We start from the raw sequence: 19,360 nt of genomic DNA, 5'->3' as shown, positions 1-19,360 counted from the left end.
TATTGTACTTATTTTGTCTTTAGGTTAGCGCAAATAAACAAACTTGACTTATTTTTGTGGATTTCTGGAACTGAGTTGGGAATCTCCTTAATTACAGATCCTTGCTTATTTTCATAAATAGAAAACTGTTTATTTTATCAGAGTAAACATTCTGACATACCACCTCGCCCTTTAATACCACATGAGCCATCTATCCTACATCCCCTTGCGTTTGACGTCTGCCATCAGTAAGTACTCACAAACTGGCACCAAGGGCTTTCCAAGGGTCCCCACTCTCTGGTCTCAATATTCAGTGGAACCAGATGTGTGTTCAACTTAGGATGTCCCCGGATTGCTCTTTAGCTTCTCATTTGGATCTTTTCCACGTGTCCCAGCTCTGCACAGTATGGCTGCCAAGTCCCCTCCCTCCAAGGCTTCCTCCTTGCGCTCATGGCACCAACAAAGCTATACAAAGATGGCCAATGTACCTGTACTGTGCAGCCGAGTGAACCAAGATGGCATTGACAGAAGCCTATTCTTACTAAGAAAAACATCCAAGCCTGGCTACATTTGCAAAAACCTACATCAGGTCTGACATGTGGGAAAATGTGTTATGGTCTGATGAGACCAAGATTAAACTTAGGGCCATAAATCCAAAAAGTATGTTGGCACAAAAACAATCCTGCACATCACCAAAAGAACACCATACCCACACTGAAGCTTGGTGGTTGCAGCATTATGCTTTGGGGCTGTTTTTCTTCAGCTAGAGCCGGGGCTTTAGTCATGGTGGAGGGACTTATGATCAGTTCCAAGTATCAGTCAATTTTGGCACAAACCTTCAGGCTACTGCTAAAAAGCTGAAGAGGAATTTCACCTGTCAGCATGACATCAATCCAATGCATACCTCCAAATCAACAATAAATGGCTTCCCCAGAAGATGATCAGAGTTTTGGAATGGCCCAGCCAGAACCCGGACCTGAATCCAATTGAAAATTGGTGGGGTGACTTGAAGAGGGCTGTACACGGGAGATGCCTCGCAATCTGACAGATTTGGAACGCCATGCTGATGGACTCCTACCCCAAAAGGCTGAATGCTGTCATAAAATCAAAAAGTGCTTCAGCAAAGTATTAGTTTAAGGGTGTGGATATTTATGCAACCACATAGTTCCAAATTATTTTTCCCCCTTTAAAGGAGAACTATGGGGTTAAGGCTTTTCCCTAGGCTCAGTATAACTAGCGTCTAGCGTCCTCCTGTCACCCTAGGCTCAGTATACCGCGAGCTGTAGCTTGCGGTATACTGAGACGCTGCAGTATACCGCAAGCTGCTGCTCGCGGTATACTGAGACGCCTCAGCTGAAGCGGATCCCGACAATTGTGCCGGGATCCGCCCAGCTGCGTGACTGACAGCTGGCTCTGCCTAACTAGAGGCAGTGCCAGCTGTGCCCGCCCCCTCCCCCGTCCATTCCGCCAGTCAGCGCTGGCGGATCGGAGCGGGGAGGGGGGAATCCAGCCCCTCCCCTGTCACGGCAGAGAGACGTGACAGGATCGAGAGGTGAGCGAACGCCGGTATGTGTTCGCTCACCTCCCGATCTACTGAGCCGACCTGTGACAGTCTCATTGTCACAGGTCGGCTAGAACTATGAGGTGAGTGAAAAGCACTCACCTCATAGTTCTCCTTTAAAGACTTTGGTCACATTAAAGGTTGAAAAAAATCTGAAATTATTTATCTGTCTGATTTTTTTAGGTCTCAAAAACCTGGCATTTTTACAGGGGTGTGTAGACTTTTTATATCCACTGTACCTGCATTTTGACTAAGTCATCTCTGAATTTGCCAATTTCCTGTATGACCAGTCAATGACATTGATCAAAAAGTTGTAACTGCAAAAGAAAGCAAATACACCTCTACGATCGCCTGCACCTTTGAACACTCCATTTGAGAGAATTGGTCAGCTAAAGTCCTGTAAGGGTTAGCATGAGGAACCACTGAGTGCAGTGGGGACCAGAAGATCAACACCCCTGAAAATGTTTATTTCTGAACAGATTTAAAAGACTATTAATCTTCACTGGAGCGGTGTTTGGTACCATCACCAGTGGGAGAGGTAAGTATTTAATTGTCAGAAACAGCTCTGTGGGAAATTTCATTTTCACTTTAAAGTTTAACTGCAGGCAAATAGGTAAAACGCACTTAAGAGAGCTGTTTTACCTGGCAAAGGATCAGGTCTGGCACCATCGTAGGCATAGGCAGCCTCCTGAGGCCTCCAGGGGAGGAGGGTGGAAAAATGCACCTTCGCCTGTGGAGGCAAAAATGCTTGCACAGGCCCTTAAGGTGAAGCCAACCCCTCCTCTTTCCCTGTGGCCCCTGCCCTCAAGGCTTGTTAGTGGCACAGGGCAGCCCGTCCCTGCCTCTGTAGCTCCTCCCTGGGATAGTGATTGGTAGGTGGCGGCCACCATATCTGCAGGGCACACAGGCTGGTGATGCACGCCCAGAGCCGGTAGAGAAGAGGAGCTCAAAGGCCGGACTTCACTGATCGGTGAGTGGTGGGAGTCGCCGGAGCTGTGCTCATCTCTGCAGTTCCAGAGAGCAGAGCACCCGGCCGGCAGAGGATGATGTTGATGGGAAGGGAAGCCTTACCATCCCCAGCAAGTGTTATCTGTTATATGTAGAGGGATCTTTGGTGATTCTAGTAAACCTCTATGTCCCAAATACTAATCAGATACGTTTTCTTGGAGCATGCTTAGACAAGCTCTCTGAGTTTGCCAAGGAACTCTTATAATAGAAGGGGATCTCAATGTCACGTTAGATTCTCTGCCAGATGTGTCGCGTAATGCTTCCTACCTCTCCTATTCGTTCCTTTGCTGCATCAAAAGAATACTCGATATGGAACATTTGGTACACATAAGGTGCATTAGGCAAAAAAATTAATAAGAACTACACATTTTTATCAGTTGCACACCAATCCATTCCAGGATTAATTACGTTCTGGTTAAGCAACATTGTACTAAGAAAAATTGGACTTTTTGGTGCCAACCTACCTAACTTATATTTCATTAAAAAAAATATCTATGTATTAAATCACATAAAATCAATAACACACGATTTAAAAAAACAACATTCACAGTACTTTGTTTTTAACAAAGTTACACAGCCTTAACACACATCAGGAACATGATATTTTTAAAAACATATTTGTTGTTCATTCAGATCAAACATTTATAGTGGCACATTTCAACACGTTTTGCAGAATACATTGTCAGTGAGGGAGGTTTTTTTTTATGGCATCTACAGTAGTTAACATGCACCTTGTAATAGGGAGATCCTCCCCCAGAAGGGTGGTGGGGGCCGCAGGGAAATATATACTAGTAAAGGCAGTGGACGACTCTCATTTTTTCTATTCCTTATTCAAGAGGGAAGTGAAACATCTTTTAAAAGAACTTCATCCTTTGAATCAATAGTCTCATAAACAGAGTGATTGCAGCCATCCCTACAATGGCAATCATTACATAGGCTCCCTGGTCTCCAGCCCCCCAGAATCCCCCTATTACCAGGTGCATGTTGTAAAAACATCATGTTCCTTATGTGTTAAGGCTGTGTAACTTTATGGCAAAAAATATAATTGTGGATATAGGCTGTATTGACCAACCACAAAATACTGTGAATGTTTTTTTTTTAATAATGTGTTATTGATTTTATATGATTCAATAAATACGTTGATATTTTCATGAAATGTAAGTTGTTTAAGTGGGTTGGCCCCAAAAACCCCCCATTTATTTAATGCAATGTTGTTAAGCCAGATTTAGTTGTGTGGTGCTACTGCCATTTATGAACTCCATCCAATCTAATAAATTGATATACTTCTTGGTTAAACAATCAGACTTTCACCATATTCACTTGACCATGATCGAAAACAAGTGCCTTCTCGGAATGAAGTCCCAGTTTGGAGATGTTACCTGGGGGGGGGGCTCACAAATGCTACACCAGAGGCATTCTTATTTCCCAGGGAACCAAGGACTCAGATCTCTAAACTTCTAACTCAGATACATTACCTGGAAACAACCCAAAATAAATTGTTAGCTCATTTAGAGTTGACTGACTTACAAATTGTGCTCCCCTAAGCAGTCTGTTTTATTACTTGTGTCTTGGTATATCCTACCATTTTACCCCTACTGTTTTCTGTAAATTGGTTCTATACATGGTGTTATAAGGCTTCCAGAAAAAAAAATTAATGACAAGCAATCACATCCTCTGTATTGTCAAGCATAAATAAACTACCCTAGATTCTTCTCTGAGTCTTCTTGGTGAGTTCAATGCTGCCTGTGGATACCACCGCCTCAGTAAGTTGTCATACTATCCGTACAGACTGAGTCTCAGGAGGTATGTTCAAATGCTTAAAATCGGTTGTTGAGACTGAAGACAAATTCTCTATACTGCTATGTAAACTGAAGGCTGGCCAAACCCAAAGCAAATGTTTTATGAGCTTGGTAACAAGCCTGGTAAGCTATTGAGGAGAGCCCTGAGGGAGGTGACATTACGGTTCTACATCTCTAGAAATGACTCGGGCAAATGGAGGATGTTGCACAAATACAACATATCTACCTTCTAAGATAGACAAGGAATTACATCCTCTGTATTGTCAAGCCTGCATAAACTACATTGGATTCTTCTGTGAGCCTTCTTGGTGAGTTAGACTCTGCCTGTGGATAGCACCACCTCAATAGTTTGCATGTTGCACAAATGGAGGATGTTGCACAAATACCAAGAAATAGCTTCTGATTTTCAATAATTTTCCAACAAATTGTACAACATATCTTTGACTGTGTAATCAACCAAAATATAAAGTAAATTTGAAAAATCAATCCGTACCTTGCTGGGCCCGCCTTGCCTCGTCACATGCCAGAGGAAAGCCAAAAACATGATACGCCTATCTTGGATTAGGAACTGGATATGGTGTTAAGAGTCCAAAGCACACAAAGCTCCTCACCAAGACTGTGTCACTTTATACATTACATTTCAACTAGTCCTGTCTTGCCCCTTTCTAAATGCTTAACTACCCTTAGGGCTACCATCACTATCACAAGAAGGAATAAAATCTGAGGCAATGTTCCTGGTTTTGTCATATCTCCCTTCTTAATGTAGACCTAAAATTCTGAACAAATTTGGCCAACAGAATGCTTCTGATGATAAACATCATACATCAACATATGGACCAGGGGGGCTCTGTCCCTAATAGGGAAGTTATAATACCACCAGGGCAGGTTTCCAATATGCATGCACATGTTTTTGGTGCCTATACATACTACAATGCACCACTGTGGGCTCATTTACAAACATTACTTTTCCAATGCATATGGAATGAGTTTAAAATGCATCCCACCACATATGGCGTAAATGAGCCCTCACTACAGGAAGACCCAAACAATTCTTATCTTCACAGATGCCTTATAGTGGTTCCATTGGGCAGACTGGACAATTATGAACACTTCAGTATCTTGGAATAAGAAAATCTAGAAAAAAGGGATAGATTAGATATACTCTCATCCCTCTCTAATGGTAAAAGTAAAAAAAAAAAAAAGCTGTAATGCAGATCATTAAATCATTAAAAGAGAAAGAAAGAGAAAAAAAAAAAAAGGGAGAAGGAAGCCGATAAATGCATTATGACTGAACTGTAGTGAGAGTGCCTTCACCTGTGACATCAACAGTGTTATGTAGGAGGCCTATAGGGAGACAGCAAGCCCTGCCGAGTCAGCTGGCATTAGATATTAGAACAGGTACTGATTGGTTGTAGGGAGTCACCATTAGAGAGTGAAATTAAGGTGAGAAAGTAAAGTCTATTCAGTTGTGTTGCACATGTTTGTATGTGTTTGTATGGGCATATACAGGTGAAACTCGAATAAGAATATCGTGCAAAGTTCATTTATTTCACTAATGCAACTTAAAAGGTGAAACTAATATATGAGATTGGCCACCATTCTTTTTTCTGTCCTCACTGCTCAAGCTGGTTAAACTAAGAATAGCAAAAAGTAAAATTTTCCCCAAAAGGGGATCCCACCATTCCTTCAAAATATGTAACAAATATTGATAAAAATATATTTATTGTAGAAATACTAAAAGATATATAACAGACATATCAAAACATATCAAAATACACACACACACACACACACACACACACATATATATATATATGGCTGCATTCAGCTAATAATTCTAGGCAGTGCTATGGAAAACAGTGTAAAGGCACGCCCTGGAGAAGCCTTAATATTCTCAGATGGTAAAAACTAGTATCAAAAATATTTCTCTTGCATCAAAAAGTCTCCACATAAATGGGAAATATTGTCCAATATTTATAGAAAAAGGAGAGAGCTCTGCATTTGAGGAGTAAACATACATGTATGGAAAAAAGAAAAAGGAAAAAAGGACAAAAGAAAGTCAGCATCAAGATGTAATGAAAAAATGGATTCAACTCACAATGGGGCTTGAAGGAAAAAAGTGGTATTGCCACTGCTGTAACTAGATCCGGTTAGAGGGGACAGGTAGTTCAGGAGATGTAGCTTTATCTCGGCTTTACGCTGGTTGTTATAAATCAGTGCCTTAACTGAACTCCTGTACTAATTCCGTGGAATCTTTGTTCCAAAGTGGTGGAAGAACATGAAAACAGAGTAACATAAAGGAAGACAAAATCTTCTTTGCTGGAGCAATGCAGAGTGACTTGATATCCTTTTTCCCAGACGGGGATCCGAAAAACCAAAGTAAAGTTGCCGTCAGGTGTAACGAAAACTCAATGATGGCTGTAGTGGGTTCAGGAGATAACCTTATCTCAGCTTTTCTATTCGTTATAGGTGCAAGCCTTCACTGAAACCATAAAGTCTCTTTTTCTCTTTTCTCCTCAGTAAGAGACTCTGAAAGTATTCTTGCTAGTGTACCAGGTTAAAGTTGCTTGTGAGCAAGTATTTCAGGCAAAACACAGAGCGGCCTCAGCCGAAGCAGCCACATAAAGAAAACCTTTGCTGAACGCCTATGACGCGTTTCACCCCCTCCCACACCTGGGCTTCATCAGAAGGGCGTTGTTCAGCGAAGGTTTTTTGGTTCTCTTATTTAAATATATCGAATACATTATTTAATTAGTAACACATGAAAGACATTTTAAAAGCATCACGTTCTCCACAGGGCGCATTCTTTCAACCAGAAAAGTATCCAGTATCACAAGTCGTACTGAAAGAATATATATATCAAATATCTTTATGTGGCTTCTTTATCTCCAGAGTTTGGGGTGCAGGAAATGGTCTCTTGGGGTCCTTTCATATTCGGATGCTTCCTCCATCATGGCGGCATGTTGAAGACACCTGCTTGGCTTTCTGGTCTTCTGAATCTGAAGAAACCATGGCTCAGCTGCATCATCAGAAACTATGGTTGTAATGGAATAATCACATGCATGGACAAGATGACAAGTAGGATCCACTCCATTTTCTTTCTATTAGTTTTAGTGAATGTGCTACTATTTTCTATGGCTTTGCAGTCCTGCTTCGCTCTGGCTGAATCTTCTTTGGATATCTGTTATTATACCTGTAGATCTATTCAGTTTTCTATTTGTGCTTAAACCTTACAGGTGCATTGCAGGGAAGTATGTGGTTTTGTGGTGCTGCTAATGCCTTAGTTGAATCTTGCATGTTATTCCCTAAAAATCCATTAGTTTGCTTGTGGTGCTTTAACTCTGCAGGTGCTTGCTGAGTGCAGGCTGCTACCACTTGTAGCTCTGCTACTACAGCTTTAGCTGGATCTTAGAGCTTCAAAGCTTCAATCTGGGGCCTTAACTCCGTGGGTGCCTTTCATGTGCGTATTGTTGCTGACACCAGTGGTTCCTCAGCGCTGTTAATATTTAATGGAGTTGTTGCTTCATTTGCAGGCTTATTCTGCCTGTTACACTGTAATCCTTTCATTGCCCCATGTATACAGCATTGTGGTTAATGCCTATCAGATTCTGACAGGTCCTGTTGTGCTTTAACCCTTCATTGCCCCATAGGTGAGTATGTGGCTACCATATACAGCATTGTGTCCAGCTGGTTCTGACAGGTACTATTTAATCATATCAATCCTCTTCAGCTTATCTGTGACTGCAAAGGTTGGATGTGTTCAAATCCCAGATGGCATTAACCCCCTTCCCCCAAGAGACTGGCTACATTCTATAAGGTGAGGGTCAGGTAGGTAAAAAAAAAACGAGTGCATATGCAATGGCTCAATGAAATGTAAATATTTTCAGCCCCATTGTCAGCACTGTTCCTCAGGGGTTAATAGATTCTAAATCTCTCCAGCCCTTTGCCACTGCTGCTTCTCAGAGTTAAGGTGCCCATACACTGCACGATTCTTGTACGAGAATCGCGTGAAATCCCGCGAACGTACGAGAATCGTGCAGTGTATGGAAGACGTGCGACCGTTTCTACTGTACGGTCGCACGTCTTCCGTCGAACAAGCAGGCTGTGGCCTGCTTGTTCGACAACTGCCGAACAGGCCGGTGTGCGCACGCGCACACTGCCCGTTTGCAGTCATCGGAAGCCCGCCCCTCATTGCAGTCATCGCAAGTACGATCTGCCTGTCCAAGATGGGCAGATCGTACGTTTTTTTAAGTACTTTACAACCCTCGCAAGACAAAAGTCTTGCAAGGGTTGTAAAGTGTATAGGCACCTTTAGTTATGAGCTGTACAGGTCCGAGTTCAGTTCGAATTCAAACTTTAGAACATCCAAAAAGTTCAAACTCAAACTCAATGCATGTCTATGGGGGTAGAACTTTCAAAAACAATTGTACCCTTTAAGAGAGCTTATATGCAAGTTATTGGCCATAAAAAGTGTATGGGGATTTTGGATACTGCCCTGGGGGACAGGAATCAATGGGGGGAAAAAAAACAATTTCTAAAGGAGCAGTGATTTTAACATCACTTCATGAGAAACAATAAAATAGAAAAATTCCTTTAAATATCAGGCCTGGGGGGTCCCCTTGCCTGTAAAGTGGCAAATCTGTACAATGTATAGAACCTGCTGCAGCAAAACTGACATTACTGCAGAAAAAAAAATTACTTTTTTTTTAAAGCGTGCATTCCCCTCCCAAACAATACTAGACCCTTTAGGTCTGGTAGGAATGTTAGGAGGGACCAATTTATTTAAAAAAATAAAGCGTGGGGCCCCCCAAATATTTAGGAGGGACCCCATGTAAAAAAAAAAAGTGTGTGGGGTTCCGCCTTAAAGTCATACCAGGCCCTTAAGGTCTGGTAGGAATTTTAAGGAGGAACCCCATCCCCAAAAAGGGGGGGGGGGGGAATGTGGGGTCCCCCCTAAAATTCCATACCAGACCCTTGATCCGAGCATAGGCCTGACAGGGCAGGAAAGGGGGGAGACGAGCGAGCGCCCCCCCCCCCTCCCATACCAGGCCACATGCCCTTGGCACTGAGAGGGTGCCGATGGGGACAAGGGCCTCTTCCCCACAAGCCCTGGGGCGTTGGTTGTGGGGATGCGGACAGGGGGCTTATTCAGATCAGGGAAAGAAACAAACTGTTTAAAAGCGGTTTAAAATTACCCCTGTCTTTGCCGCGTGCTCTCGTCCGAAAATCTGAAAATTCTCCAGCGGCCGCAAAGCATCTTGGGGCGGGCTCATTTGCAGCTCAGATTTTCGGCTGGCAGACGAGGAGAGACACAAGGTGAGTCTATGGACGGTGTGCACCCGCATGCATACACCGTGGGACAAAAAGTCCCAGCAAGGACAGAGGAATTAGCACTGGATCGGAGACAGATGAAAACAACAGGAAAGAAGATCGGATTAACATAATTTAAGGTAAGTGCTTTCATTAACATTGGGGGGAGGGTTGCCGTTACTAGACGCCTTTTTTTTCTGCTCGCGCGCACCCCCTAGCGCGCGCACGGGCAGAAAAAACCCGTCTGATGTAAAGAGCCGTTACCGGCTGTTTCACATTTACACGATCGGCGGCTCTATAGCCTGTCGATCGTGTGTATGTGCTGGCTGCGTGACCCCCCCCCCCCCTCGAGACAGCCGCCGCCCCTCCTGACCCCTCACCTTCATTCCCGGCATCCGCTCCCCCATCTGCGACCCGGGACCGGCTCGGGTGGGTGTCAGGAGGTAAGATGGGAGGGAGATCACCATCTTCCCCCTTGCTGATCTCCCTCCGTGCTGTGAATGCGGAAGTAATGTGTAAATACATCACTTCCGCATTCACCTGTCAGTCATCTGGCTGCTATTGCCAGAGAGAAGAAGCTGATGAAGCAGAGCTCTGCTTCATCAGCTTCTTTTGGGGTCCCCAGGTGACATTAGGGGTCTTGGAGAAAATATGAAACCCGTACATGATAATAATAAAAATAAGACACCTTTCAATGGGTTGTTGAGGTCCTGCATTGCACTTTGTGCCATGGGGGGGGGGGTTTGCATTAGGGCATGCTTAACAGTCCAAGGACCAGGTTTGGGAACATGGGAGCCAAAGCCAATCGTCGGGCAGCCTGAAACAGGCCCTGCCCAGACACAGCTGAGCTGCTAAACCACGGGAGGCGTCTGTGTTAAAGCAGCAACGGAAGGATCTGGTGGGCAGGAAACGTGCTGTGGGGTACCTCCATGTGATCTACAAGTGAGTGAAAGGGCAGAGGGGGGTCGGTGAAGGGCCCAGGGCCATCTTTAATATTGACTGGACCCTGTGCAAACATTTTCTTGGGCCCCCTGCCCCACCGCTTGTCACTACCTTTTCTTTTTGTGTCATGTGACAGTTTTTCTAAAACAATACAGACTAACAATTTTAGGACAGTGGTGGACATATACTGAACTATATATAGATACAGATATTGCTTTTATATACTTAGAAAGTGGCTCAAGAAAGGGGCCAGGCTAGAAAACACCTAGATACAGGGAGCAACCACCGAATACAGGGACTGGTGACCAAGAATGGATACGCAGACTAGTGGCCTCTGCTATTAACCTAGAAGCGGTTAGGATAGCCAGAAGTGACTTAGGCCATAACATGAGAGTGACCACTAATTCTAAAGCCAAAGAGCGACCACTGCTGCACCCAGCTGTGTGTAAATCACCACCACATCAATGCACTAGTCCCAAGTAGTGTTCACTTCATTTGATCACGTTAGGAATTTAGAGCAAAAAATATAGCTGTGCTGTACAGTATAGTCAGGGCAGCATATATTTCTTTGAGTGTGGTTGGCTTCCGATATTTTGTTATAAGGTTAGTCATACATGACATACTTTTCTCCAATGACGTGAGTGACCCCAATATCTCTACTTCTTGATTATGAAGTGCAGGATTAAATACACAGGCATCAGTGAACATTAAGCTATTTAAGGTATATTGACATTATTGTTCTACATGCTCAGTGTCAATAATAATAATAATGACACTGGGGGGACATAATAATAATAATAATAATAATGACACTGGGGGGGGCATAATAATAATAATGACTCCAGGGGACATAATAATAATAATGACACCAGGGGGACATAATAATGATAATAATGACACCAGAGGGACATAATAATAATGACACCAGGGGGACATAATAATAATGACACCATTGGGACATAATAATAATAATGACTCCAGGGGACATAATAATAATGACACCAGGGGACATAATAATGAAAATAATGACACCAGGGGACATAATAATAATGATAATGACTCCAGGGGACATAATAATAATAATAATAATAATGGCTACAGTGGACATAATAATAATGACACCAGGGGACATAATAATGACACAGGGGAGACATAATAATAAGGACATGGGGGGGACATAATAATGACTCCAGAGGACATAATAATAATAATGTTATTGACACCAGGGGACATAATAATGATAATGACACCAGGGGACATAATATTAATGACACATGGGGACATAATAATAATAATGACACCAGGGGACATGCTCAGGTGTCATTATTATTATTGTTGCTATTCTATGCAGTGGAAGTGGTAGGTGGCGAATTATCCACACATTTACCATGAAAGTAGAATTATGGGGAGAGTGAAATGCGCTCTTCCCCCTAGTTACTGAAGCTGCCACAGGTTGGCTCTCACACACCGCTGATCACTAATTTTCTGCACTCACTCTCTCTGCAGAGAGCGGTGACTGTCAGTCACGGCTCCTCGCAGGAATACCCCCCTCTGATCCTCCAACGCTGACTGGAGGGATGGATGGGGCGGACACAACCTCTAGAGAGGTAGAGTCAGCTGTCAATCAGGCGGTGGGGTGGATCTGGACAATATTTTTTGCAGCATTCCAGATGCAGCGTGGCTCTGCTCTGTCAGCATATAGTGTGGGGGCATGATGGGGGGGCCAAAGAAAATGTTTGCCCGGGGTCCAATCAATATTAAAGACGGCTCTGGCCATCCACCCGTTGCAAAAAAACGGATGGACAGCAGACTCACATGGGCGGGTTGCCGTAATAAGACGGCTTTTTTTTCTGCTTGCGTGCGCCCCCTATCGCTCGCGCATGGTCAGAAAAAACCCGTCCATTGTACACAGCCGTTACCGCCTGTTTCACATACAAGCAATCGGTGGCTCTATAGCCTGCTGATCTCTTGTATGAGCTGTATGGCTGCGCACCCCCCCCTCCCCCTCCTCGAGTGCCACTGCCTGCACCCTCACCTTCAATCCCTTGATCCGCTGCCCCATCTGCGACCCGGGACCGGCTCGGGTGGGTGTCAGGAGGTAAGATGGGAGGGAGATCACCATCTTCCCCCTTGCTGATCTCCCTCCGTGCTGTGAATGCGGAAGTAATGTGTAAATACATCACTTCCGCATTCACCTGTCAGTCATCTGGCTGCTATTGCCAGAGAGAAGAAGCTGATGAAGCAGAGCTCTGCTTCATCAGCTTCTTTTGGGGTCCCCAGGTGACATTAGGGGTCTTGGAGAAAATATGAAACCCGTACATGATAATAATAAAAATAAGACACCTTTCAATGGGTTGTTGAGGGCCTGCATTGCACTTTGTGCCATGGGGGGGGGGGTTTGCATTAGGGCATGCTTAACAGTCCAAAGACCAGGAATTGGGAACATGGGAGCCAAAGCCAATCGTCGGGCAGCCTGAAACAGGCCCTGCCCAGACACAGCTGAGCTGCTAAACCACGGGAGGCGTCTGTGTTAAAGCAGCAACGGAAGGATCTGGTGGGCAGGAAACGTGCTGTGGGGTACCTCCATGTGATCTACAAGTGAGTGAAAGGGCAGAGGGGGGTCGGTGAAGGGCCCAGGGCCATCTTTAATATTGACTGGACCCTGTGCAAACATTTTCTTGGGCCCCCTGCCCCACCGCTTGTCACTACCTTTTCTTTTTGTGTCATGTGACAGTTTTTCTAAAACAATACAGACTAACAATTTTAGGACAGTGGTGGACATATACTGAACTATATATAGATACAGATATTGCTTTTATATACTTAGAAAGTGGCTCAAGAAAGGGGCCAGGCTAGAAAACACCTAGATACAGGGAGCAACCACCGAATACAGGGACTGGTGACCAAGAATGGATACGCAGACTAGTGGCCTCTGCTATTAACCTAGAAGCGGTTAGGATAGCCAGAAGTGACTTAGGCCATAACATGAGAGTGACCACTAATTCTAAAGCCAAAGAGCGACCACTGCTGCACCCAGCTGTGTGTAAATCACCACCACATCAATGCACTAGTCCCAAGTAGTGTTCACTTCATTTGATCACGTTAGGAATTTAGAGCAAAAAATATAGCTGTGCTGTACAGTATAGTCAGGGCAGCATATATTTCTTTGAGTGTGGTTGGCTTCCGATATTTTGTTATAAGGTTAGTCATACATGACATACTTTTCTCCAATGACGTGAGTGACCCCAATATCTCTACTTCTTGATTATGAAGTGCAGGATTAAATACACAGGCATCAGTGAACATTAAGCTATTTAAGGTATATTGACATTATTGTTCTACATGCTTTGTTTATGCACAAACATCTGTCTTACCAAGTACTCAAACTTTACATCAAGGTACTTCCGGATTGTTAATTTGGTGTCGGGAATGGCTTTGTTAAGGTAGGTATTTAAGTCATTCAGCATCTGCAGAAAGAAAGGACGCATCAGTTAACATTCTGAAATAAATGTATTATTTTGCACATGAACTGTAAAATGTGGTTACTACAGTTGAAAATTTACAGTCATTTCTGGTTAAGAAGAAAATATAAATAATACTTTAAAAGTGTATATTGAATATGGTGGTTGTCTTTAGCCAACCACATGACAACAACATCCCACACATCTATTGGCATAGTGATCAGGCTGCAGAAAGCAAGCCCCGCAAAATCCTCATTTTAGATTGTGTTGTGATGGAATCTATTAAAAGCTGAAAAGGCACAATTTTGTCTTGCGTGCAGACAACATCCATTGTGTTGTAGGTGGGTTATATGAACATAAGGCACTGCTGTTCTCACCATAAGGCAGACACTTTTGAAAGAAGCACGTGATATAATTTTATATATAGAACATAAAGCTTTACTGCCAGTGAATGATGGTATTTGGTGCCTTTGAAGAAAAAAAAAAAAAGAGTATGAAAAGGGTTAATGCCAGGTAAGCTAGAAATTCACCAATGCTTTCAGTTATGCCTGTATACAGAATGCAAAATCTCCTGACCTTTGAGTCAAAATAAGTTCAGAATGCACAGCAAGTGTAACAATAATTAGCAACAGATAGAGTCTAGGCAGCTAGCTGTGCAATGTCCATGTTTTCAAAGGCACAGTGCCTAATTCTCTGATTCTCCAGTGTTGCTGGCGAGCTCAGCCTGACCTAATAATCTTCTCCTGGCAGGAGAGTTTAGATTAGAGTGGAGGCTTTGCCTACATCACTGCAGGTGCATTCAAACATTGCCAATGGAGAATCTGTGTTTGGTCCAGTTTGGGGGGTTGATTGGCAGGCAGGGGGCAAAAGGAAGTTGGTGCACCTGGCTGTATAGTACCACAACTATTGTCACCTTCTCTTCACTACAACTAACAGACAGGTAATAGCAATTTTGCAGCCCTACTTTAATGGAACATAAAACAACAATTTAAGCTGCCCTTGTTTTAGTGCCACCTATAGGCACTACACTACTGTGTCTAACATATAATCAGGGCCTACATGGAACACATTTTTATTTGCAGTATCTCATAATTACAAATTACATTTATTTTTTTATTTTTGGTACAACTCAGAGCAGTTATTAAGTTACATTGTGAAGCACACAGATAAATTCAAATGCCAGTATTGTATTGACATAAGGGGGTGAGGGGGGTACAAAAGGGAGTATATGTGGGGGTGTAAGGTGTTAAAAGAAGTGTTAGGAGTGTGGGGTCTCCCTCCCACCAATGAGGTAAGAGAACATCTGAGTGCTCTAAATTTATTCACAGACTATTTCAGCCCATTAATCACTTTCACTCCTCCAAAAATGTAAAGATCGTCTAGTAATGCCAAGACCACTGGAATTGATTGAAATGTTTTTGAGTGAGGAACTCAGGTAACCTGTTTGATCTCTTCAACTATGGATTCACTGACTAACGGAAAGGGGGGGTAGTATCTCTCCATGTCAAAGGGATGCATGCCTTTGCTGCATTAAGAAGATGCTCGAGTATGGACTTGTTGTATGTAGTTGTTGTTGGTATGTTGTGGTTGTTGAGGAGAAGAAAGGAGGAGTTGTCATTAGGAATTATATAATTAGTTAATAACATTCAGTAAAAAGGAAAGCTTTTATTATATTCCAAAAAGTGATTAGTTTTAGGCAGGACCCTTTGTGTGCGCCACAATGCCCACTTCAGCCTGGTAAGTTAGGGTGAAAAGTTGGAATGACATCTCGTGTTCTGTACCATCCACACAGTATCTTAAAGTAGTATTAAACGCCAAAACATTTTTTTCAACTATGAATCTAGATCAAATATACATTGTCTAGCAAAGTTTTTCTTTTTACCCAATTTTTACCCAAGTACTTACATGTGTTTATGTTACTTGGCCTTTTTTCCTCTAATTCTATATTGCAAATCGTACCACAGTTTGCAGGGATAATAATGCAATGAGTAGGAAATTATGGACACCGGCACTCCACAGTAGAAAAACGTATTTTATTGACGTTCCATGCAGCAATACACTTTATTGCAAAGTTTCGGGGTCACACAGGATCCCCTTCATCAGGCAGAACAAGTGAGAATTGCAAACAGAAATGGACAAGTATTTATATACATCATTGTATGTGAGGAGACCAATCCCACTGCCCAAAAGTGATCCTATGACGTCATTTCCCGCCACAATTCAAAGTACAGTGTTACTGTATATATGTGAGGGTTGCTCAAAACATAGTTATAATCTGTGTTATGTCGATGCAGCCAAGCATGGGTGATGCAATGTCTGTGATGATAAGATTTGTACCGTGCTGTTGTTGGGGCTATGTGTCTGTGTAACGGCTGCCAGGCAGCTGTTACAGGGACACCGAACGGAGAATCGGGGGGCGAGGCCAGCCGCTGGAGAGCTAATGCTTTGGGTATGTGCCTTGTGGTGATAGGTCGGGCACGTCCAGGGGGGCGTGGTGCCTGCCGCGCCATCGGTTGCCGTGACATTGGCTGGACACTGCCGTCACGGCGGCTGCTGTCACGACCGCTGCTGTCTCGGCTCTAAATACAGCGCTGGGAGAGAACCTTATTGCCCTATGTGACAGGTGCACGCGTGCAGAGGAGGGAGTGAGTGACTGGCACTGATAGGGATGTAACCTATCCCGCGATCGTATTCAAGCGGGGGCAGGGCGAAGTGCCGGTCACGTCATTGGTTGTCATGGCAGCGGCAGGACAGTGCCGCTCGCAGCAGGAGCTAAGGCACTGGGAGAGCGTATGGCATGCAAAAGTGTGCCCAGTTAGGGGTGATCAGCACTCAAAGGTGGCATATAGGTAGTCACGCTGTGCATGCGTAGGGGTAGCCTGGCAGTATAGCTCCATGTAGGGGCCTGGGTCGTGGGTGCTTCAACATTTCATGTGCTGAGCAGAAATATGTGAACATATGTGACCAGACACAAGTATTTCTCCTGGTCGGAGCAACGTGTACATAATAAGCATAAAGATAGGAATAAAAACAGGTGCATCTTCATATTCAAGGCAACGCATGACATATGCATGATAAACTATAAGTAATCAATATGCAATAAAGAGCATCATCTGACACATATGTAAACCCATAAAGCAGAACGCTTGGCCATTGGAGCAACGTGTACATAATAAGCATAAAGATAGGAATAAAGACATGTGCATCTTCATATTCAAGGCAACGCATGATATATGCATGATAAACTATAAATAATCGATATGCAATAAAGAGCGTCATCTGACACATATGTAAACCAATAAAGCAGAACGCTTGGGCACGTATGTGGTGCATAGTAAGGAGCAGAGCAACATATAAGCGAAAAATAGGTCGGATCAGAGGCAAAAAGGGAAAGAAAAAAGCGAAAAAAACCATCATTGTAATTGTGAGTGTTAAGTTATCCAGTCCCAGCTGTGGCGGTAGGGCCACCCAAGGGGGAGGGGGAAAAAAAAAGAAGAAAACATGAAAAACATGATCAACCATATGGTACGGGATGCCCTGATAAAATCGCGTTTAGTGATCTGGTAAGAAGCACGTTAGCGTGAGGCTTGTGTTGAGGCCCCTGGGTATGGTGGTATCTAGTGTGTGGATCCAGTAGGCTTCTCGTTGGAGAAGGTACCTATCATGGTTCCCACCCCTATGTGGTGTTGCCACATGTTCGATAACCATCCCACGTAACTCGTGGGTCTGGTGTCGAAGGTTGGCAAAGTGGACAGCTACCGGTTTGTTCAGTTGTGGAGTATCACCGGCTGTGGTCTTGGTGATTGCAATTCTAATGTCGCTGCAGTGTTTTTGAAACCGTCGTTTGAACGGTCCCATGGTCTTGCCCACGTAGACAAGGCCACATGGACACTTGAGTAAATAGACACATGCTTCGGTGACACAGTTTAGGTAGCCCCTGATGCGGTATCGTTTGCCACTGTGGGGATGTGCAAACGTATCTCCCACAATGAGTGCACTGCAGATGTTGCAGTTATAGCACTTGTAGCAACCTGTGCGTTGCGAAATCCTAGTGGGCGTGCGCAAGTACTTGTGTCTGGGATCAGCCTGGACCAAATGGTCCCTCAGGTTTCTACTGCGGCGGTATACCTGCAGTGGTGCCGTCTTAATCTGTGTGGTTAGACTTCTGTCAGCTTGAAGAATGCTTAGATTCTTGGTGGTGGACCTATGTATTAGGCATGATGCACCATTGAATTTCTGAATAAATGGAATTCTATCTACTGAAGGTTTATCCTTCCTCGTCGTGGACGACATCTTGGTGGTGGCTTGGTCAAGGGCACGGTCTAATATGGTTACCGGGTAGCCCCGTTGCTGGAACTTGCTGTACATGGCTTTAAGTTGTGCACAGCATGCGTCCTTGTCAGAACAAATACGCAGGACCCGCATGAACTGGAATATGGGTAGATTGTCCAGTAGGTGTCGGGGGTGGGAGCTTCGGTAGTGTGAGATCGTATTACGGTCGGTGGGTTTACTAAATAGGGTCGTATGTAACTGACCATCAGACATATTGATCAGTACATCAAGAAAAGTTATGTGGTCATTGCTGAACTCAGGGTTGAAGATAATCCCTGGAAAAATAGAGTTGAGAAACTCGGTGAAGATATGGAAGGTGGCCGTCTCACCCTGCCATATGACAAAAATGTCATCGATGTAACGGACCCAAAGTACCACATGGTTCGTAAATAGCTCTGAGGGGTAAATGAAAATCTCTTCCAAAAAGCCCATAAACAGATTAGCGAATGATGGGGCAGCAGAGCTGCCCATCGCGGTCCCCTTGGTTTGCAGACTACTGATGCACCCAACCCATCATTACGGATTAACCGGTAAGCAGTGCAATGGGTACACGGATTGTTGTTAATAGTGCAAGGAGTGCACACAGGAATGCAGCAGCGTGTTTGAACAGTGCAGGCTTCACACAGAGTATGGTTGCATATTGGATCACTCAGAGAGCTCACACTGGGAATTGGTTGTAGAGATGAGATTGCTGAGAACACACACATGCACATGTTGGCAGCAGTGGATTAGAAGGTGATAAATCTCACAGCTTGCCACAGATGGGAAGTGAGACTCCATGGGTGTTGATTAGTTCTCAAGCAGGAAAGGAGAGAGGCGGCTGTGTGAGACAGAGATCCAAAGTCTTACAAATTACACAGACGCCGGCTGTTTGAACCTCATGGATGACACCGCGGGACCTGATTGGTTGAGGGGTGGAGGTCTACTCTGATCCTGGAAGGTAAATATATTACAGGTGATGAGCAGTG

The 19,360-nt window shown here is 44.0% G+C and overlaps 1 protein-coding gene across 1 annotated transcript in view; it reads right to left on the bottom strand.

Moving 5' to 3' along the window:
- Positions 1 to 19,360, bottom strand: part of PICK1 (protein interacting with PRKCA 1) — a gene marked incomplete at its 3' end in the record, with an annotated part of 316,855 nt that overhangs the window by 16,156 nt on the left and 281,339 nt on the right. Inside the window, exon 9 of the mRNA XM_018569440.1 lies at positions 13,974 to 14,066. Coding sequence (XP_018424942.1) covers positions 13,974 to 14,066 — 93 coding nt within the window. The remainder of the gene's footprint in view (positions 1 to 13,973; positions 14,067 to 19,360) is intronic.

The sequence above is a fragment of the Nanorana parkeri genome, unplaced genomic scaffold (assembly GCF_000935625.1).
Source record: "Nanorana parkeri isolate BGI_ZX_2015 unplaced genomic scaffold, ASM93562v1 scaffold1336, whole genome shotgun sequence".
Lineage (NCBI taxonomy): Eukaryota > Metazoa > Chordata > Amphibia > Anura > Dicroglossidae > Nanorana > Nanorana parkeri.
This window is presented reverse-complemented; position numbering and strand designations above follow the sequence as displayed.